General features: G+C 40.3%; 1 protein-coding gene across 1 annotated transcript in view; it reads left to right on the top strand.

The window, feature by feature from the left end:
• Positions 1-14677, top strand: part of PHLPP1 (PH domain and leucine rich repeat protein phosphatase 1) — a 206999-nt gene extending 192322 nt beyond the window's left edge. Inside the window, exons 14-17 of the mRNA XM_067567910.1 lie at positions 3907-4011; positions 5747-5941; positions 8289-8517; positions 12682-14677. Of these exons, the coding sequence (XP_067424011.1) occupies positions 3907-4011; positions 5747-5941; positions 8289-8517; positions 12682-13797 (1645 nt within the window). The 3' untranslated portion in view covers positions 13798-14677. The remainder of the gene's footprint in view (positions 1-3906; positions 4012-5746; positions 5942-8288; positions 8518-12681) is intronic.
• Positions 14678-23626: the final 8949 nt, after the last annotated feature.

Here is a 23626-nt window from a genome sequence, read left to right as displayed (position 1 = left end):
TACAGATTGCATGGAAATTATTAGTTCTAAAAATGCTATAACTAATGCTGTAGAAATGTAATTTTAGAACTTTTACTGAAAGCTCTCTGCAAACAATGTGAGGTAGCTGTTACCCTCATTTTATTGATGGGTAATCTGACGCATAGAGGTTGTGTACCCAGGGTCAGTAGTCTGTAGCAAAACCAAGAATCGAACCCAAGTATCCTGACTCAGACCTCTGCTGTAAATACTAAATAGACCGTTACAGAGGGGTAACTGTGTTAGTCTGTATACAGCAAAAACAACAAGAGTCCTGTAGCTCTTTAAAGACTAACAAATTTAATTTCTGCAGGCATAAGCTTTTGTGGGCTGTGATTGACTAAGTTGTTTTTACTAGATAGACAGTCTCACTCTTAAACTCAAGGTACATTGTTCACCAAGAATTCTCAGCCAATAACAAAGGATAAAAGCGAGAGGTTGAGTTCTGATTGTTCTAAAATTTTCACCAGTAATCCTTCATGTTAAATTTGTTTACTAAAAATAATTTTAGTATATTAGACACAGAATTCCTTCAGTTTTAAGTTACTCTTCACTATTTAAGTTGTTTGTTTAATTTTTACTTCTCAGTTTGGACAATAAAAACAAGCTAAACAATTTTATTTTTAAGAGTCGAATTTGACCTGACACTGCCCTTTTAACAGTGCATCACAAGACTCAGATCTCCCCACAAGAGCTTTTAAATTATCCAGTATTGCTAGAATAATCTTGTTGCTTCTTATGTTGACTAGCCCCACATGCTGCAATTATTTAAGGCAAGGGGATAGTTGCTGTTCAGTCTTTGTTGTACTCCTGCCACAAAACACTGCTGAATTTAGTACTCTTTTGATATATCCCACTCTATACTGAAAGACATCTCTGCCGTCTGTGTTCTGTTAAGCTTCTAATGGGTAACAATCTCATTTTATTTTCATTCATGGTGAAACATTTTTCCCCAAAACAATTGTGCATTCCTGCTTTTTTTAATATGTATGAAGATTTTGGGAGATGTATGTACAGTTACAAGGATGTTGCCAAAAAATTAGAGGACTTTTAAAAAAAAAAAATGCTACAACCCTTATTTCTATCCTTTTTAAAATTTATTTTAGAAGAGGAAATCTTAGATTTAAACAAGGGCTAATATTTGTTTTTGTTTGAGGAAAAATTACCAGTGGTGTCTGAAAATCTAAGCACATCATCATTCCATTGCATGAATGGACATGAACATTCTCAAGTTGTTGCCCTACCTACCTGGTATAGGGTGGGTTATTGCTATCTCCTAGAAGTGTCTAGTACAGTGATTCTCAGACCTCAGTGGTTCAGGAGCCAACGATCAACACTACCCAAAAGAGACACAATAGTGTGAATTCATGGTTTCATTTACTTTAGTATTATATATATTGTTACTCTCACAGCAAAAAGTTATTAACTTTGCTGTAAGTTGATAACTTCATTGCTTTTACTATGTTGTTATCCAACCTGATTGGTTAAAACTTGGATGGGTTAATAATTAAATCCCACAGCGTTTTAATATGTGCTGCAAAGAGCAGCAGGAGATGCATTAAAGAACCACTTGTGGCTCAGAAGCCTCAATCTGAGTATCGCTGGTCTAATAGGCAGTCTGCTGGCAGGAAGGTCCAGCTCCTGACTCCTTTTTTGTCCATTTTCTGCTTTACGTCCAGTTACTGAAGATGCAAAGGAATCACTGCTTGTTTTTTTCAATTGGCTGTCAGTCGCAGTGAAGATGTGTGAAATTCCTCATTCTGTGTGTATTGTTCATGACAGAAGATCACATTGTTTCAAGTCTATTGTAGATAGACAATATTGTAGATAGACAATCTAGCTGCTGATGGCACTGACTACTAGAATTCTGTTCTGAGCAAATCACTACCAATAAAAGGGTCACTAAACACACTAGGGAGTAACTCTCCAGAGGGGGAATTTTAAAGGGAGGGGATCCAAAAGAGACCAGTTTAGGACACCAGGTGGAAAGTAATACCACCTTGGAGACTACAGGAGCCTCCAAAGGGACAGAATTAGAAAAACAGAAAACTGCTACAGGCCTAGATCTGGTATAATCTTTTCCAAGTGTGAGAAAGTGGTGAAAGGTAAAATAGATGATAAATAGGGCATGAAAATGCAGACTTTTTCCCCATCTTAAGTAACCCTCCAAATTAAAGTTAGCATAAATCTAATAGTTTCTGAATCCAAGCCTAGTCATTAGGTCATGACTGTCCTACTTCACTTTATTTTGTGGGTGTAGTTATGCACTAAAGGTATTCAGGTTTACTGTACTGCAAAATAGTTTTTTATAATGTACAGGAAATATGCAAATAGTTCTAAAGAAGTGGGTTTTTTTGTTCTATGGAACTTTGAGACTGGGATTTGGAATTTCTCCAGTACTGAATGCTATTGCTAAATGCCATGAGAGTCCTTGGCCTGTCAGTGCCAAAGGGGTGAGAGGTGGCAAATTCAGTTCTCAGAAATCCATTTAGATTCCAAGTTTCCACTTCCTGGAAAACAAGTATAGGGTTGAGCCATTTGAATATCTGCTGTAAATTGAATTTTGTATACAGTTTATATAGAATTGCAAGTAAAATTACTTAAAAATGGGCTGATTTTTTCTTGATTGGTGACTGTTCTTATCAGGTGCATTAGAAATATATTAAGTTTGCCTTCTGACACGTAGAAGGGTGTGAAACTCAGAGTCTAACAGGTAAACATCAATAGTTTGAACATTACTTGAGGAGTTTTTCTTTGTTTTTAATGTGCTCTGGCAAGTGCATGTCCTACTTATTTATTTGTGTAGGAAAAGACTCTGATCCAGTTACAATGGCCCTAATTTAAATTGTTTGAGGAAGAGTTCCAAGGCCATGCAGATTGTGCACACAAAATTTCCTAGCGTTTCTCAGTTTTAACAGGCAGCAAGGGTTTGGGTAGGGAGAAATGCACATTTAAATAGAGCAAATAGTCAGACCTTTTATGGTTGTCCTTTTATAATGCATTTATTTCACTGAAAGGCTCTGGTGCCTTTGAAGATGTTGCATTCTGTTGAGAACTTGCTTAACTGCCAGTGGAGCAAAACAACAGGGGGTCAGGTTTTTTCCTCCACATACAGTAGCAGTATGAAAAGATGGATTTGAACAGATGGGGTTGGCCCCTTGTAAAGGCTGTATTGTGCTGCATTCCATAAATTCAGACCAGAGATTGCACTGATAGGGATTGGACCCCTCCTCCCTAAGATTAACTAAGTAGAAGCTACCACTACAGAGTGAGGGGGAAGAGAATGGCAATTCCTACAACTAGAACACAGACCTGAAGGCACTTGGAAGGGAGAGTATCCTCCTGTTAGCTTTTAGGCATTTTCATAAGCAATTTTAGAATACTGCTCTATCAGCTTGTGGCTGATAAAACATGGGAGGGGGCTGAGGGAGGGAAAGTTGGCTATGGTGGTGCTATGGGAGCTGTCCTTTTAATACAGTACAAATAGAATGCAGAAAGGAAATGGGTAAAAGAAATGCATTAAGTTAGAGGATTTTCCCCATGCCTCCTCTCCATCTTCTCAAACTAGTAACAAATTCTGCTTGTGTTTTTGCAAAGCCAAGAATAAGTTTCAAATATCTGAGAAAAGAAAAGATAGAAAGTTAAGGTAAACAAGAACGAAATAGACATGTCTGGAACTGCTTATTACTTGCTTTTTTCCTGTTCTTCTTATGATGGATAACATTCTATCCATCCGATTAATTATTTCTCCTAACAGGGGTATCTCATTTTTAGAATTGGGCCAATAAAAGCTGCCTTAAAGTCATTACTATCTTGAAACTGAGAGCTAAATTTCTGTAGTATATTAAACAATTCATTGGGCTTTTTTCTTTCCCCTTCTCATTGCAGTAACATTCGTTGTTTCAAGATTGACCAGCCCTCAGCTGGCGATGCTTCAGGAGCCCCAGCAGTGTGGAGTCATGGTTATACTGAAGCTTCAGGAGTTAAGAACAAGTAAGTCCTGGTTTGGTATCAGCAGAGAGATGCTCTGCTGCTGGAACACTTCTATATTTAAAAAAAAAAAAAAAATCCTACAAAGAAGCTCTTTTCTTATGAGAAAGTTAGTTGGGGACATTTTTCTCACAAAAGCAGAGGCCATGGCATGACTTATATTTGTAAACTGAGCCCCTGCCTGGCTCTCATATTTCTTCTTTGTCAAAGGAGTTGCTAAGATACAAGCGTAACTGACACATTTTGTCTATATAAGATGCCAGTATTTGCAAAAGACCCGAGTGCTTAAATGCATCTCCGCTCTTTGAAAAGCCTCTTTATCTTTCACTGAAACATGTGTCCCAAGCAAATCAGGGATGCTGCTGGAAGAGGAGTGGCCTACACTGCATATTCAAAAACTATTGACTGGTCCTTTTTTAATGACTAACACAACCATTTACAAATAATATCTCAGGACCAGATACATTAACTTATATGCTGCTGGTTATATGATGCAGCTTACTTTAATGATCCCTGAATAACTTCTAAAAATCTTTTTGCACTTCCAGTTGCGGTTTTCAGACACTCGAGTCAAGTGCCAGCAAGCTTGTTCTCAGCACTATATTAAATGTATCAACAAACTAAAATGGTTATCGCATTATCAAATAACGACTACTTCTAAAGCGGTCATAGGGGTAAAGACAGTTTAAACTGATGTCCTATTTCCATAAACGTAGCATTTTGGTAATAGCTCTCCCCTAGCTCTCCCCTCCCTACACATTTACACAATGCAGCATGTAAAATAAGGATTTGAAAAGAACCATTACATGCATGAAGTTAGTTTGAGTTGTGACCAGCAACCAAGGCTTAGCTGATGTACTGGTTCTGTGTGCAGCAGTTGCTCATACAGTGAATTTGCTGACCCTCTACATACATGCTTGTTTTTTAACACTACAACATTGAGAAGCTAGTCAGTGAGCGCAAAGCAATGTATGGGATGGTTTATACCAGGTCCTGAGGGATCAGAAGGCTTTCTCCTTAGCTTCAGTAGCTTAGTGGAAATGGAGGTGGAAGCATATCCTTCTTTGTGAATTTGTAGATTGAATATTACTGTCTGACAGCTGTTTGGTTGGTCTTATGATCGCTGTCAGCAGGCATGCATCCACGTCACCTTTTGTCACAGCAAATCCCTTGTTGGCAGTCTCAACAGAAGGGCAAAGATCTTATAGTCTGGACTACCCTCCCATTCCTAAAGGCACTCATTTCCTTAATTTGATAGAAGAGTGTTGGGTGGTGGGGAGAGGCAGTATGGAGAGATATTTGCTTTACTGCTTCCCGTCCTCAGTTTTCATAGATAAATATAAGAGTAAACTGCAGTTGCTGTCTCAGGGGTTTTTTCTACTTATTTTTTAAAATTCACAAAATAAAGGCTGCACTTTATATGCCAGAAAAGTTGAAAAATCATTGGGGCCTTTGTTTAAACTTTTGTTGCGCTCTCTCTCTCTCTCTCTCTCTCTCTCTCTACACACACCATGGAATTTAACACTACCATGAATGCTTCTTATGTTGCTCACCACCAGGATATGAAGTGAAACTGCATAACTTGTGAAAGGTTTGATGCTTATTTTAATGTGATCTGCCTTCAGGCTTCAACTCCTGGTTGGAACAGTGAGAAAAGAATTGGGGAGTGTTACAATGGTGTTATGGTACACATGCTTTCTTAATAAAAACCCATTTCCGGTTTTCCCTTTTTCCTTAGACTATGTGTGGCGGCTCTTTCAGCCAATAATTTCTGTGACAACAGGGAGGCGCTGTATGGAGTCTTCGATGGTGATCGCAATGTGGAAGTGCCCTATCTTCTGCAATGTACAATGAGTGACATCTTGGCAGAAGAACTACAAAAAACGAAGAGCGAAGAGGAATACATGATCAATACTTTCATCGTTATGCAGAGGTTAACCCCAGATCTCTAATTTTTGTCATTTTCCTCCATATGCTGATCAGTTGGCATACTTGCTTCCATCCCAGAGCTCTGACTTTATTCACTGTTTTCTAAATGATTGTGCAGTAACTAACTAGCAAACATTCTTAACTGCTTTAATTGTGACCCTTTGACTCACACATCCATAAAATGTTCATGGCCAGGGAATGGATAGTTTCTCTTTTCTGAGATGTGCTTAATTTTTTTTAAAAGTCTCATTGTTCAGTGATGTGACTTCTGTTCTCTGAGATTGATCATCTTTAAACTTTCCCCTCCTACAACTCATAAAGCTCGGTGTGTTTCATCCCGTCCTTCTGCTCCAGTTCAGATCATAATGTCAACATTTATTGTTGAGGATATGCATTCTAACTGTTTAAATAATTGCTTATTTTCAACCCTAAAATAGAATTCTCTGAGCCAGGCATAAAGAGATGGTGCTATAAGTATGACTGTAGTAGACATTTTTGGTTATTTGAAAACCAGTGTATGCTGTTCTTGAGAGTACAAGAGACTGTGCTGTGGGCAATAGAGTTGAATGAAGAAAGAGAATGAAGAGGATCAGACAAAAGGGAAGGAAAAGGTGGAGAAACAGAGGGGAAGACATGCAAATAGGTTGTCTACAGAGCCTCACAATGTGGACTATGGAGGTGTGAATTGCTGTGTGCGCTAAAGGTCTGTGTTAACATGAACTTAAGCCCCTTTTAGTTTGTGCTAGCAAGGACAACACAGAGTAGTTACAGTACAACACTTTAGTCCACATTGTGTCGTGTCCCCCCTCCCCGCATAGTCCGCACTGCAGGACTGTATATTTCCTGTGTCTGTAAGGGCTTGTCTGCACCACATTTGTCAGACAATCACTTCCTACATCAGGAAGTAGGAGCAATAGGGTCAAATGGAATCATCTGTACACAAGAAAAAAAGGGGAACTGTGCCCTTTGCTTCTGTAACATTGCGGCTCCCCATTTTTATCATTGCTTGGGATACTGCCTCACTTTGATTGATGTCGAAATGAATCCTGCAGTATGATTAGAATCCTAGGTATTAGATAAGGAAAGTATCTAATCGTTGGTCTTGTCCATCCCTTTGGTATAATTTCAGGGAAATTTAGTCTTGCTGCAGAAAGGTATTTCTTTGTGTGTGTCAAAGAATAAGCTAATCAACATTTCATAGAATCCAGAAATAGTATTGGTTCTAGTTGCATGAATCCATTTATTGAGTAGTATAATATTTCTCTTTCTCAAACATTGCGGACGTAAAAAATGCTAACGTTTATTAGACTTTGGAAAACTTAATTTGAATATTATCACCTCAGGGTTCTATGTTAAAGTCCTGCCATTAGTTAAAACAAAAGAGCTAAAAAAGCTACGAACATTTTATAGTTCAGTTGTTCAGTTCCTGCAAAGAAGGTTAATATGGCTAAAAGCCCATGCAGAGAGAGGTGGAAAAATCATTAAACGAAATCCGAAATTAAATTGTAAAATGCCATAGAGAGTAGATTAATTGTTTTAATATGAGCAAGACAATACTTTGAATGCTTGTCAGGTTTTGTCGCTGAACTTTAACCAGGGCCTTCTAAAATAATTTTAAAATATTAAATGTATCTGATAAGGTGTTACATTTTGTGTGCTAATAGGTTTATGAATTAGTGATTATGAATCCAGTGACAATTGGAAAGTATTGGTTTTTGTTTTTTTAATGGTGATAACTGCTAGTGTTCTAGTTTCTTCAGGTTAGATACTTCACAGTGGTGTTTTAGTAGTCTGAAAATGCAGAAAAGCAACTGTTAAATACTTAAAACTGAGTGGCAGTAAGCAATAAAACATTGACTCCAGCTCTTTAAAAAAATATATTGCAGTTTTGGAAACTAAAGCTTCATGTTCCTAAATGATTATATTTTTCAGTTCTACCTTAACTTTTTTAATGGCTTCCTAATGCTTTAATTTCCTAACCTCCTTAGAGGTTTGCTGCAGGGATCATATGGTAAAATGCTATAACCATCTTGGGAGGCACAATGTATGTTAATTCAGTGGCATTGGGATTATGAGGATTTCTTTTGTTTAGAATGGATCCGATGGAGGAGGTATGTCTCCATTCTAATAACATGTTGCCCATGAGTTGTATGTAACTTCTTCGCTGCTTTGGTATAAAGAGTCACAATCTGAACTGGAGACTCTTGTTCTTCACCAGCGAACCTTGAGAGTCTCTGTCCTGTGATTTGGATTGCTTAACTGTGGTCCCCTGCTCCCCTCTCTCTCTTCTCTCACCTCATAATGCAACTTTTCCAGTTAATCAGCAAATAATTGCTTTGTTTACTCTCCAGGAAACTTGGAACTGCTGGACAGAAACTTGGAGGCTCTGCTGTCCTTTGCCATATAAAACACGATCCCATGGACCCAGGTGGATGCTTCACATTAACCTCAGCAAATGTGGGGAAGTGCCAAACTGTTCTTTGTAGGAATGGAAAACCTTTGCCTTTGTCCAGGTCTTATGTGATGAGTTGTGAAGAAGAGCTAAAGAGGATTAAACAGCATAAGGCCATTATCACAGAGGTAAGAGAACTGAGGTGCAGGTGGAGGGAACGTTGTAATCTGCAGCTTGCTCTGAAGACAATTCTGAGCAACAAACCAAACGTATTTCCTTGTTTATATAAATAATAAATTGTAGCTTAAAGACCGGGGTGTGGTTGTGCTGGAATTTCATCTTCCCTTTCCAGTATGTTTGGTGTCATATGGTCCAATTGCTGTTGCTGAGATACTCATCTGCAAGGGCATCTGGCTGAGCATGCTGGTGTTAAACAGAGGAAGATGTGGAAACTAACCTGGAAGAGGAATTGTTGGGCTGGAGTAGAAATGAAGAGCCCATCCAAGTCACTTTGTGCAGGATGGGAAGGTGCAGAAAGAGAACTTGAAATATGATGGCTTTTCTGCCATAAGAGACTCACTCTGCTCCTTCCTGCTATGTGACCAGCCAGGGTGCTGACAGCTGGCTCCTTTTCTGTCTGATGAGCTTGCATGTGGTGGGTATGGGACTGTGCTCTGGCAGGCAGCTCTGTACTAGAGAGACTGCAGCTCCTGCACAGGGAATCCATTCTGTGCTCATCCACAGATTGGAGGTTGAGTGAGCTGCTGAGAGAGAGTAGAGAACCAGTCTCCTCCCTTGGAAGATACAGAGCCAGCCGGCAGGCAGCTGACACAGAAACATACATATGAGGGACTGGTCAGAAGCAGAAAGAGAAGAGAAGCCTGTCCTTTTAAAAAATAAATTTAAAAATAGTCTGTTACATGCCTACTCTAAGGATTTGATGCTTAGCCTACTGCTGTACGTGCACAGATCTATTAATCCTGCCAAGCAAAGATTGTGGGTGATTAGAATTTAAAATGTGACATGCTTGAAGCGAGCCACTCCATCATATACTGTAGATAACCAAGGAGCTATTGGTGTGTCCCTTTGTAAAGGAGAAGTGAATTCCTCCTCTCAATCTTAAAATCACTCACTGATTTCACACACTTTGATGGCTTATCAATTCTGTCAGGCTTATTTATAATATGGAAACCTAACAGGCCAACAAGTTTTTTCTGTTCTGAGGCATTTTAAAGGGCTCCCTTTTCCTAGTCTTCATTCATGTTTCTTCGATTATTTGTTCTGCAGTGGCCATTGCTGGCATCAGTTGGACCAAATGAATATAAATCATTGTCATCACAGTTCTGCTCTAAATTAGCAGGGTTGCAGTTATGCCAAACAAGGCTGGCAGATAACCAAACACAACACTTAAGATGCTTGCTCTCCTTATCCTGCCGGTTCAGATTCTCACCAAGCCAGAATCTTGGGATTTGAAAGTACATAAATTTATTTCTTAAATACACATTTTTAATGGTGCTTTCCCTCTCAGATATTACTCCTCCTCCCCTGGGGAAATCTCATATCTAAGAGAAAGTGTAATAAGTAATTGGGGCATGTAAAACATTTCACTATAGCTCAGCTGACTGAAAAACACAGACTGTATTTGACTTGCATGCTTCATTTAAAGAATATTTTTAAATTGTACTTTTCAAAGGGCTGAGCTGAGATAAATAATAAATTTACAGCTGCAGGAGAGAAGCCATAACAATGATCCCACAGCAATTGTACAGTGTGGACGTATGTGTGGGGTGTCATCTACAAGATAAAATATCTTGTGTGAAGGGACAGATCGGACTGGCTAACAAGACAGTAGCTGCATGAGTCTATTAGCCAGAGCAGTGAACCTCACACCCAAATGTACGATGTGTACCATTGGCAGGGGAAGACCCAGTTTGCCCTGGCCCCCAGGTTGAGAGGACCTCCAAAGTGGGAGGCTCTGCAACCCAATTTGTGCCACTCAGAGGCCCACAGCTGCTCTCACTGCGGAAGGACCATGGGACAAAACCTGAGTGGTGTTGATACCTCACAAGCCAGGTTGCGATGCCTGGAGCATGGAGCCAGGCCCAGCCTTGTGCGATGGGAGTCAAGCTGCTGCTGTGAGGTGGTGGCTGTACATACCATGGAAACGTTTCCGGAGAGGCCTCAAGCTGAAGCATTAAGCTTTTTATTTGCCCAGTCATATGCTCCATTGTGAACCATTAAGTTGTCAAGTAGCCTCTTGGGTGCTAGACACACAGACTTGTTAGCCTTGTGCCTCATAACGGATGTGTGTATGTGACATCATAACTGTAACTTGTATTTAGTTCACATGCTATCTCAATGACTTAGCATGAGACAGGAAGCCATGAACTGCTGAGTTCTAATCCCAGCTCTTGCACTGACTCAGTGTAGCCTTTTGCAAGCCACTTCATAGATTCCAAGGCCAGAAGGCATCACTGTGATCTCATCTGTCCTCCTGCGTAATTCAGGCCATAGGACTTCCCGCCCTTCCTCCCCCCCCCCCCCCAATAATTCCTAGAGCATATAGTTTAGAAAAACATCCAATCTTGATTTAAAACTTGTCAGTGATGAAGAATCTACCATGGCCCTTGCTGTCCCTCATTGTCAAAATTGTACACCTTATTTCCGGTCTGAATTTGTCTAGCTCAACTGCTAGCCACTGGATTGTCATAGATTGAAGAGCCCATTATCAAGTATTTGTTCCCCATGAAGATACTTAAAAATGATCAAGTCACTGCTTACATTTCTCTTTGCTAAGCTAAATAGATTGAAGTATTTGTGTCTGTTACTATAAGGCATGTTTTCTAATTCTTTAATCATGTTCGTGGTTCTTCTGTGAACCCTCTTCAGTTTATCAGTAACCTTCTTGAATTGTGGGCACCCAAACTGGACTCTGTATTTCAGCAGTGGTCACACAAGTGCCACATATTAGAGGTAAAATAACTTCTCTGCTCCTACTTGAGATTCCCCTGGTTCTTCATCCCTGGATTGCATTAGCTCTTTTGGCCACAGCTTCACATTGGGAGCTCATGTTTAGCTGATTATCACAACCCCCAAATCTTTTTCAGAGTCACTGCTTCCCAGGATAGAATGCCCCACCGTGAAAGTCTGGCCTACATTCTTTGTTCCTAGATGTATACATTTACATTTAGCCTTATTAAAAAGCATACTTTTTGCTTACGCCCAGTTTATCAACCGAGCTAGATCTCTCTGAATCAATTACTTGTCTTCATTATTTACCACGCCCCACAATTTTTGTGTCATCTGCAAACTTTATTGGTACAGATAAGATTATGTCACGGAAGTCACAGATTCCATGATTTCAGAGACCTCTGACATTTTTCCGCTTCAACCTTGGGGCGGTGAGAACGGAGCTGTCAGCCAGCTGGGGGCCCCGCAGCTCTCAGCTGCCATGAGCAGCAGGGCGACCTGGAGTCCCAAGCCGCCGTCCCAGAGCTCAGGCTCTCGTCTCCCCTTCTTCTGTGAATTTTTTGTTCATAACCTGTCTGTGACTTTTACTGAAAATAACCCTGACAAAATCTTTACCTTATTTATCAGTAATGATTTTCTTTCCTTCCAGGTAATTGATAAAAAGGTTAAATAGTGTAGGGCCAAGAACTGATCCCTGTGGGACCCCTCTGGAAAAACACCCATGCGATGACAATTTTCCATTTTCAGTCCAACCATCTAGTCGGTTTTTAATCCATTTAATGTGTACCATGCTAATTTTTAATCCATTTAATGTGTACCATGTTGATTTTGCATTATTTGCATTACCCTCTTTTAATTAATTTGTTAATTGAATCCCATATCAGCCACTCCACTATCTTGCCCAGGATTGACATCAGGCTGACAGGCCTATAATTACCCGGGTCATTCTGTTTACCCTTTTTAAAAATAGGCACATTAGCTTTCTTCCAGTCTTCTGGAACTTACCCATTGCTCCAAGATTTATTGAAAATCAACATTAAAAGTCCAGTGAACACCTGAGCCAGCGCTCAAAATTCTTGGATGCATATTATCTGGACCTGCTGACTTAAAAATGTCTCACTTCATTAGCTTCTGATTAACGTTCTCCAGAGATACTAATAGAATGGAAAGAGTGTTCTCACCATATGATGAGACTACATCATCTGTTTTTCCCCAAAAAACTTCACCACTCTGCCTCCTTATCTGTGAAATGGAGGGGATGTTTAGCTGCCACACAGGGTGTTTTGAAGATGGACGTTTCTAAAATGTGTTAAGAGATGTACATGCTAGGCATTTTTGTCTTGGTATATTCTCAACTTCATGTCATCTTTTTAAAATTTCAGGATGGTAAAGTAAATGGCGTTACAGAGTCCACAAGAATTTTGGGATACACCTTCCTTCACCCAAGTGTTGTGCCCCGCCCTCATGTCCAGTCCATTACCTTGACTCCACAGGATGAGTTCTTCATTCTCGGCAGCAAAGGCCTGTGGGACAGCCTCTCCATCGATGAGGCCGTGGAAGAGGTCAGAAATGTGCCCGAACCACTGGCCGCTGCAAAGAAGCTTTGCACGTTGGCCCAGAGCTATGGCTACAATGACAGCATCAGTGCTGTGGTGGTTCAGCTCAACGTGACGGAGGACAGCTTTTGCTGCTGTGAGCTTACTGGAGTCCCGCCTCCTAGCCCAGGCATCTTTCCCCAGTCAGTGAATGTCGTCATTAAAGACAGACCTACGGATGCTTTGGGAATGCCGTCATCCAGCAGCGGCATGGCCTCTGAGATTAGCAGCGAAATCTCCACCTCGGAAATGAGCAGCGAGGTGGGGTCCACAGCCTCTGATGAGCCCCCTCAGGTAGCTATGAATGAAAACAGCCCAGCATACCCCAGTGAACAGCGCTGCATGCTTCACCCAGTCTGCCTGTCCAATTCTTTCCAAAGGCAGTTGTCCAGCGCCACCTTCTCCAGCGCCTTTTCTGACAATGGCCTTGACAGTGATGATGAGGAGCCAATTGAGGGTGTCTTTACTAATGGCAGCCGGGTGGAAGTCGAGGTGGACATCCACTGCAGCCGAACAAAGGAGAAGCAGCTGCTCCAAGTGCCTGTGGAAGCCAGCGATGAAGGCATCGTCATTAGTGCGAATGAGGATGAAACTGGCCTTTCAAGGAAAGCAGATTACTCCACCACTGGTACAATTGGGCGCCGACGGGGCAATGGTTCTGTGGCTCCTCAGGAAAGGAGCCATAACTTAATTGAAGTAGCAACTGACGCACCTCTCAGAAAAACGGGGGGCTACTTTGCAGCCCCAGCCCAGCCAGATCCAGATGACCAGTTCATCATCCCACCAGAGCTTGAAGAAGAGGTCAAGGAGATTATGAAACAACACCAGGAACAACAACAGCAGCAGCAGCAGCGGCAGTATCCAATGGATCAGCTGCCAGACTATTATGATACACCACTATGACCCAGTCTGTGTACTGTTCAGAAATAAACTAACGAACAAGAAGACTTGAGTGCAGGACCCACATAGGGCTCTCGTTCCAGCCGGGGTTTTACTACATTTTGTTTTCCTTACCCTGCCACTACAGATAACTGCAGCTTCTCTTTCTGTTTGTTCGTTTAAATATCCACCGACATTCTTCTAGAGATGATTTACCAATAAGATTTAAACTAGTTAACTTTTCCCCTAACATATCAAGTTGTAAAAAAAAATAAAAAAAGGTTTAATATATTGCAGAGAGACATGATGATGTAATTTTTTTTAAATGGCTCATTTTTTTGTTTGAAAGCAAGGCAGTATGCCAGTGCTAAATGATTAAGTAATATTGTAATACTGTATTTCTTTGAGAAAGAAAAAGGCTTTTTTGGTCTTGAAAATGATAGACATTTGTAGAATATGGAGACTAACTCTTAGGAGTTGCTTTACTCTTTCAGGTGACTTAAGTCACTGAGATTCACTAATTTTCTCTGAGAGAACAGTTGATTGGGAAATTACTGTAAATAGATCAGTGTTGTATAGTGATGCTTAAAATGTTTTGTAGCCTTAGCATAAGGACACAACCTGAAAAACGGACTTGTTTTCTTAAGTGACTCTTTGAGCCATGGTTGTCATACATGATGAACTGAGTGGCTGTAAAAATTTACCTACAAATTTAGATGGTTCTTAAACCATAAAGAAAAAAGCCTGTTTTTCTTCTGGTCTCTGTTATTTTCTTCCTCTTACTTTTTACAGACACATTTTTTGTGTCCTTATTGCTGCCACAACCAGCATGATTGTATAGAGCTCATTTACTGTAGATCATTTACATACCCAGAGTTATATTAAAGCAGAATGCACAAATGAACATGTCATAACTTTTGTTATAATAAATACAAAATTTACAAATAATGAGTCTGCTTTTCTGTCTGAACATCTGGATGTATGTATTTTTTAAACTAAAGATCTTGGAGTTCTTTCGGTTCACCTGGAATACTGCACACAGTTTTAAACTATTTTGTGAAATTGGGGAATTTTAAAAGGTAAACCTTGAAAATGTAGAAGTCTGCTATTTAAAAAAAAAAAAAATCACCAGGTACTTTCACAGTGAAATCACATTTCTTCAAACATGAAATCCTGTTTCCTCAAATTCTTTCCGAAGGGCTCAAATTCTTTAGCAGAGAAATACTGCATTTAATTTTTGTTGGTTTTTTTTCTTTCAGTAGCACTAATCCGCTGTTGTCAGCTCTTCCTCCAAAACACTATTGACGATATTGGAAGACTGAGGACCATCCATGGTCTGACTTCAGACTCCACCACTCTCCTTCAAAAGGATGGAGGAGTTGGGAGAAATGGCAAGTTAGAAATGATAGAGGGGTAGTTTGGGGTGGAGAAGAGAAAGGGGGGAGAACTCTGAAGAATATGGGGGAAAAGAGGGCACATCAGAAAATGAAATCTCCAGCTGGAAAAGTGGAGAGGCAAGTTTATTAAAAATATATATAAATAGAGAATGAATGTTTGCTTCATTCAACACTTTTTGAATTTGAATTTGAACACATTTGAGTTTAATGGTAGTTTGGCCTTTCGTAACAAGAAAAAATGTAATTTTTTCCTGTTTTAGTTGAGAAGTGGTGACACCCTCTTCACAAACTCACTTTCATTTGAATACTGCAGATCAACCTTATTTTGTCTTTGAAAGATGGGCCAGTGTTTGACAGCAGCTGACGTACCTCCCTGGGCATGTGTGTTGAGTCAACATCTTACAACAGGTGCATAATATGGGACTGGCTCCCCAGTCTACTCCAGAACCTGATGATGGCGAAAAGGGGGAGAAGATTTCCTTTAATACGGCTTTTGACTAACTTTCCCTCCTAAGTATACTACAGGAATTGAGAGAGAGGAATTTGGGTGCAAATACAAGAGTACCGATTTTCAATTTGGCAAACATTCACACCATTTGCCTAGTTAGGTTCTAATGCAGAAGGTTCTAACATGCGTTTGTAGTAGTTACTTATTTCCTATTTGTATGATTAATAAGATCAGCAGGGATTTGTACAGCTCTGAGATTAGCTTAATTTGCTGCAGAATCAGCTCCACAATGGGAGCACAAATCACCATTGTTGTGAAAGAGCCATAAAATACAGTATTAAAACAGAGACTAAATTAACAACTTTTAGGCAAGTAACACTTTGGATATTCTTTGATAAATGGTTCTGAAATCTGAGAATGCCCTGGCAGTGATTCATTTAGCTCTGAATAATCAGACTTAATGTCCTTGGCACAAACTGAGATTTTCAGATATTGCCTGAGCCTAAAGGCGCTAATTAACAACAGCTGTACAAGGGCCTGTGCAAGTGGGTACAAGTTAAGGCTTCCTGAGTGAGTAATTGTAAAACTTCTCTACACCTGAGGAATGGGAATTTTCTACAGTGCAGAGTCCATAATTAACAGCACAATAATGTTGCTCTGTCCGTGAGCAGGACCAGCTTGAATTTTTCTTCTATTTCTGTTCAGTCTAAAATGCTTCTGTGAAATAACGTTCTTTACATAAACAACATAACGGTGAGTGAAATTTTCCCTTCTATTAATCAGTTATGTTGATACATAAGTATTGGGTGTAAGCAAGAGAGACAAAATGGGAGATCCTTTCTTATGAGCCTGTCTGACCCTAACCTCAATAATCCACATTCTCCTCTGTGTCCCATTTTCTTTAGGTTTCTCACACACACAATGTTCTCCTTCCTCACCTTCAAAGAGGATGAGATTAAAGGAGGAGTTCAGTCCAAATGTTAACTATTTATTTTTATACCCATGCATGGTAACATAAAGACAGTTGAAATTGACAGACCACCAGATCTTGCTATCCTTCACCCTACCACCTACTTCATTAAAATGTATGACTGTCAGCTCACTGGAACAAGGGCTCCTATAGTTTAATCCCAGGATTTGGCTGAGGAACTATATATTTTGGATTTCTTGTTCTTGTGAGACGGGGTTTCACTTGTGCACTTCGCACTGCTGTCCTGGCAAGCCAGAGATGTCAAGGATTGAATGGACCATGGAGACGGAAGTCTTCTCTCATCCTTCCAGGGTGCCCTCAAGAGCATACTGAACTATATCAGCAAAGTGGTGGATGGCATTAAACCAACATCTGTCAAAAGCACTCTTAAATAAACAAGAGGATGGGCATTCTTCTGGTGAAGGCACTGGACTGGGACTTGAGAGATCTGGGTTCAGTTCCTAGCTCTGACACAGATTTCCTGTGTGACTTTTGGGGAGTCACTTAACTTCTGTCTCTAAATTCTCCAAGCTGGCTAGGCACCTTAATGCCATAGTGAGGATCACCCCAGAAAAGCCATAAATATATAGGTGTGCTTTGAACAATTTTGAATAACCAATTCATAAAAATTAGCCTGTTGGTGTATAATAAGCAAGAAAGAAGGGAAATTCTCAGTGAATAGTGAACCCAACTCCTAATAGGATCAAAAGTTGGGAAATTGAGGAAAGGAAGGTGCTTTGAAGGAGACAGGCAGACAATATTAAACTTAATGTGGCCTTTGAAACATGCAGAAGGAGATACCTGAGACAGGCAGACTAGACTGAGGTAAAAGACTGGTAGAAAGATGGATGATGCCTCCATTGTTTGACAGAAAAGTACCTTTTAATGTAAACGAAGTAGTGTGTGTATGAAAAGAAACTTCACTTGTGTACTGTATAAATGCAAACCTTTTTTGGCATTGTTAAAGAGCAATAGTATTTCATCTTGCCTGCTGTCAAATAACTCTCTTCAATAATGCATTTTATTGTGGATGATGGATCCTAGGAATTCTGCTAGTGTGTTTCAAGCATGACTCTTTAAATCACATCATCTTTTCACTTGTAAGTAATGAAGTGATTTTCTTATCTCTTTAGATGATGTATTGCTTTCAGAATGCACCAACTCTATCTGTATAGATTCAGTTGCTTGCTTTTAGAACTAATTACCTTGTTGAAGTGGCACAGAAATAGCAATGCTTAAAGGACAACAGTTTCAGTCATCTTAATCTGATGGCTGACTTTTGCTTGCAGATTATACATGCTCAGTTGGTTGCAAGCACAATAACTGCATTTCCTCACGAACTGGATAGACATTTAACTACTCAACTTATATGTGCAGGTGCGGTAATTGTTTGTTTATGCAGTTCTGTGCACATACAATTGAAGGTCACGTTATGAAAATGTTTTCAGTAATGACAACTTGTTCTCACAATATCATTTAAATTAATAAATTCAGTGATGGGAGAGAGCTGGCCAAGCAAAGTATGTATACACAAACACTGCATGCAATCTGAGGTGTAAAGTCTACACCGCTCCAGGTTGCTGCATACTCTCCATGTGGCCCTGCTGCTGTACACTGAATGTTTCCTAGCATGCATTGACCTACTTTTGTTTCAGACCACAGTAGGTCACTGTTCATTAAAGAACTTTGTGTGTGGTAGCAGGGTCCACATGAACAGTGTGTGGCAGACGAGTGATTTTAGACCCCAGATTGCCATGCATTAACTTTTCATTTAGACAAGCCCTTTGATTCAGCCACGCCCAGGAAGGTTTGACGTCTGGATCTGAGTATTTGAACTTGGTGTCCATTTTAGCATCATCTCCAATAATTTTTCTTGCTAAAAGTAATTGAGTGTTTATTTTTACCGGTCAGGTAGAATATGATTCTTGTGAGTGGCTGACTTCTCAAGTCTTTTCCTGCATTCAAAGAGTGCTGTTTTTGTCATACACACACTACATCCTAAATACAAGTTTTTAAAGGTACAGTAAGGGGGACACCACCAGATCAATCCATCCTCCTGCCATTTGTCGGCTATAATGTCCTAAATAAAAGACCCAGTTGGATCTGTTTTCATAGCATACAGTAACAAGACGGTTGATGAGTGAACAATGATTCTGTGGGGTTTTTTGAACATAGGCCAGAGTTTCATCTCCCAGAAGATGACTTATGAGCTCTCTCCTCCCCCACCCCCATATAATTTCTGTGATGGTGCTACAAAGAGGTACAGGTTTACAAGAGAAATCAGTAAGTAAGAGGGCTGCTGTGCTGGTCTGTCAGCCATACTTTTGGGTAGGCTTTGGTGCTGATGAAAGTGACGGATTAATGCTATAAAATATGACTCCTTAATCAGTGGGTTGCAGCCAGAAAGTAGATACTTGAGGGTTGCACTTCTACCACCTGAGGGTCAGGGGAAAGCACTTTAATCCTGCAGTCACTAGGACATAGTGGAAACCAGAGCAAGGAAAGGTAAGCTTGTTCTCTTCATTATATACTGCCCCTGCTGTGCCATGCCATGCCTCGAGTCCTGAGACAGCTCTTCTGTTCTTCCTCTCCTGCCCATGCCTGGGGGGAAAGGAGATGTATTGGCCCCACTGCCTCAGGATGGGACTCTCCTCACCCAAATCTACAGATTTTTGTGGCCATAGTGGATAATGGGATATATTGGGTTGTGGAAAGAATTTCTGACCAACTTTTTGAGTTTCTCTAGTGCGCTCTCTCTCTCTCTCTCTCTCTCTCTCTCTCTCTCTCTCGAATGCAGTTCGATTTTAACAAGTCTTCACAGACCCCTCTGCCAACGTTCCTCTCCCCAACTTACAATTACTGGGCTGTTTCAGTTGTGCACCTCTGTTTGGGGGGTTGGTACTGCAGGGCTGGAAAATTTACATGATCTGCTTGCGGGTCTAAAGCACAAAGGCTCTTGAATTTTAGTCCTAACTCTGCAGTGGATTTCCTGCACAGCTTTGCTCAAATCACATAAGCTTTTATTTTAAAGAATTTTATTTAAGTAAATGTTCAGGAAGTCTACCTCTTCTGCAGTGTTGACCCTTTGTGTGTCATCTTGTATTTGAAATGGAGATGAGGATACTGTCTTTTGTATTTGGTAGAGAGGTGTAGTGAGCTCTAGCTAGTAAAGTATTGTAAAATGTATGCAGTGCTTTACAAGTGCTGAGTATCATTCTCCCTGATGTGCACATATATACCCTAGTAGGCTGGGTTAAGGTAATCAAAATTCAGTCCAAAGGAATTCTTATGTATTCCTAAGTCAAAATGGAATCCAGTTTTCCAAAGCAAAAGGCTATTGCATAGGCTTACTGTGCCACTCATTCTTTCCTTCTCCGATCCTCTGTATCTTTCCACTTGTAAACCTCAATGACTTGTTTTGGAGCAGGATTACTGCACTATAGTTTGACTAATAATTGCTGCCTATTGATTACTAAGCTCTTTTCCCTTGTAATGAGGCTCTTGGGATGTGCTATGCAGGGGGGGTGCGTGTACGTGCTTGATAACTTGAGTTTTGGAAAAAGTGACATTGTGACAAGTATCGGTTTACAATGCTAATAGTATAATGCTATATTTAATAAACATGAGAGAGAGAGAGAGCACTAAAAGACTACTGATATTATGTAGGGGGGAAAATGCTTCGCACATGTCTCAGTCAAAATGTAGGGGAAAACCTAAATTTTCTTAACTGACAACAGTTGTGTTCAGGAGGCTCAGTGAAAAATTGGGGTCCCATTTAGATGCTGTACAAACAACTCAGAAGTTCCTTGCTGCAGGTCTCCTGCTCAGATGACTAATCCATGCTTTCTTTCTCCTAGCTTATTTATATTTTTATTTGTTTGAGTTCAGCCATCAGGCCTCCCTCTGTCAGGTGAAAAGTTGAAATTCCCATGCAGTTAGTTCATGTACCACTTCTACTGATTCTGCATTTAGTCCATAAAGCAAATTCAGCAAGTGAACAGCCTTTTATCTTGGTCATGGCTGAGTCAAGAGCTAAATGGAGGAGACACTATATTTCATCTTTTCCACCGGGTATGTCTTTTTCTTCATATGTGAAACAAGCAGACTCTTTTATTCAACAAGAAGTAGTTGGGAACTTAACAGTAGACTATGCAGTGTTGGAAGACTTGCATATAATAGCTGAAATGCAATTGAAATTTATCTGACAAGCAAGCATCGGTGCATTTCTCAGCAAGTAAATATCTTCTGGGTAAATGCACTTGTGATGTTTTCTGCTGTTGGAGAAATATACAGCATCATTCTGTCCATCTGGTGTCACCATTAACTAGATTAACAGATGGTGGAATGGTACTAAGAGCTATGTCTAGCATATGCCATGACATTGAGCTGTAACTAGGTGGTCCCCCCACCCACCCACCCCCTCATCAGAGTGTCGATCTGACTGCTTGTGTCGGCAGATCCTACTATTCCTGCCTCATGTTTCAAGTTCTCTTCCGACTTTGTGTTGCTTATCAAAGCCCTAGTAAAAACTGAAAGAATATTTAAAGTTCAGTTCTACTCAGAAAAGTGGCTGTTTAAAAAAAAAAAAAAAGAAAAAAAACACGCACCATGGGTTCTATGTTTCTTGTGTGTCATTGAGTTACAAATCTAATGTGCCCACTTTCCAGTACAAGTACAAAAATGATTTCACTAATTGCCAGTCCTAAAAACTCTGCTTGGGATCTGGAAACTCAGCTGGCACTTTTCTCCTACATTGTCAGTAATTATGGTTCTGCAAACCTTCAATTATACCTTGTTTTCAGGAGGGTTGCACCAGAGTAACTGGAGTTTAAGAAACAGTTGTGGTGTTAAGATGAAATAGCTGATCTCTCTCTCCCCTAGCTGTGTTGGCACCTCTAGGTAACAAACAGGAGTGTAAGGAGATAAATATTATGCGCTGTGTGAAACCTTGTTACAGGTTAGGTTAAAACCCCACTGAGGTTGACAGGTGTAAATTAATCCTTCAATTAACATAACTGTAAGCATAAGCCTCCACCAAAGACAAAAGGTGTATGTCAAGGGTAGTCAGTAGGCAGACTGTGGGCCAAATCCAGACTGTCAGATGCTTCTGAATGGATTGCAAAATCTTTTTATTTACTTATTGTCAACGTTGGTTTTTTTTAATTTTTCACTGAAGTTTGGACCTTGATCAAGAATACCTTGACAGAAGAATAGACTACCCCTGGTGTATGTGAACCCACCCAGGAGGTTTTGGCTGAATATCTGTTGGGGATGGAGGAGGGGAATGAGGACAGAGATCAGAAACTGATCACAGACAAGAATAGAGAGAGAGGGAGAGGCAAGAAAGCCAAGCAGGAGTCTATAAGCACAATGTAACCCTGGAAAAAGCTAGACAGCTTCCGAGTCTGGTGTTGGCTAAAGAGGCTTGGGTGCTATAAGAAACAGCACCTTTTGTTCTTTGTTCATTCTGTGTTGAGAGACGCAGTACTTGGTGCATTCCTTATAAATAAACAAGATTGCATCAAAGTAAATACCAGACTCCATCAATTGCTACTCCCAACTGGAACATCCTCAGGGCCCCAGGCTTTGACTACCACTTAGGTCAAAAAGGAGCAACAATGTTTTTAACACTAAAGTGATCAGAATTGACTTGGAGTAAAGATAGGAAGCTTCTACTTCTGCTGAGTAAAAATGTGCTGTTTTTTGCCTTTCAAAGAAGAGCCACACTTGAATGCTTTAGGAAAAATTAGGACACATTGCTTGTGAAAGAACACTGGTTGTATTGCCCTGTAGAAGTATGAGAGTCAGTGACTCGTGAATAAAATGCTTTTTCATTATAACCACTACCAAGAAAGGAGACACCAGCACTGGCAAACAAACTTACATTAAGTGTACTTGCTTTAAGCATTTATACTTTGATTCTGAAAAATAAACGGAATATATGGATTGTACAGCACTGCATTCATTTTTTATTAAAAATTGAGTGGTGAAGGAGCAGGGGTGTTTGACAAACAGACCTCCTGGAAAATATATATATTAAAAACGCCTGACACTTGCATGTCAAATGAAGGTAAAAGCTCTTTCTATGTCTCTTTATGAGCCTTAGGGACAAATTAGCTGTGGCAGGGATGATTTTGCAGACTCCATAGAGGGGAGAGACTTCATCACAGGCAGGAAGATCGTCCAATCTTTCCCTCCATGAAGTTTGACAGAACTTGAATAGGCACCTTCTCTATGTCCCCTCCAGCACATCGTTGTACCTCAGGCAATTAAGTCAAGCCATAGCAATCTCACAAACCATTTCCAGACCCAGCTCAGTCTCTTGGACCATTGAGAGCCTTGCTCAGGATGAGGGAGACTTGATTGTAAAACAAATGGCTTTCCGGGCTCATTGTTCTGTTCAGAATATGAGCTCCCTAGGAAGCCCCTTGCATGGGACCAATTCACACTGCTATGGAGCATGTTAATTGAAAACAGGTTGAGAAAATTGAGAGCTGCCCCTTGTAGCATAAGTGGTAGCTAGAAATAGTTGCCATGTCTTGGCTTTTCAGTGGCTTATGTGAAATGAGTTTGTTTTATAGATTGACTGTTCTATTGCAACTGTGAAATTCTGTAAGAATGTTAATGGTTTTGAGTTGCTGGTCTCAGTCCAGTTCATGGTGGACAGATATCCATGGTGCAAATGGTACAAGCACCACCGATGTTAGCAAGAAGCTCTGATTCTTAATATCTTGATAAAGGTCAAGGACAGGACCATAGACATTTAAACTTCCCTAATTCCTAGAGATGATTACTCTGCATGTGGGTTGAGAGATATTGGCCAGATGATGTGGAGAAGCTAGCATTGCTATGGTCCACGCTGTACCTAATTCACTTAGCGAGTACTCCAGGACTGTCCAGCACATTTTCTATTTTAGGGTGTTCTACATCATAGTCTCTGAAACACTTCACAGGTTAACTTAGATCAGCACAGCAAGGTCTCTAGTGGACTTAATGGAGTATTTTGGCATTTCTACCTTCACTGCTTTGGGTATAGAC

This window comes from Emydura macquarii, unplaced genomic scaffold, assembly GCF_026122565.2.
Source record: "Emydura macquarii macquarii isolate MOO-44397 ecotype Brisbane River unplaced genomic scaffold, CSIRO-AGI_Emac_v2 contig_2825, whole genome shotgun sequence".
Taxonomy (NCBI): domain Eukaryota; kingdom Metazoa; phylum Chordata; order Testudines; family Chelidae; genus Emydura; species Emydura macquarii.
Note: the sequence above shows the minus strand (reverse complement) of the source record. Positions and strands in the feature narration are given on the sequence as shown.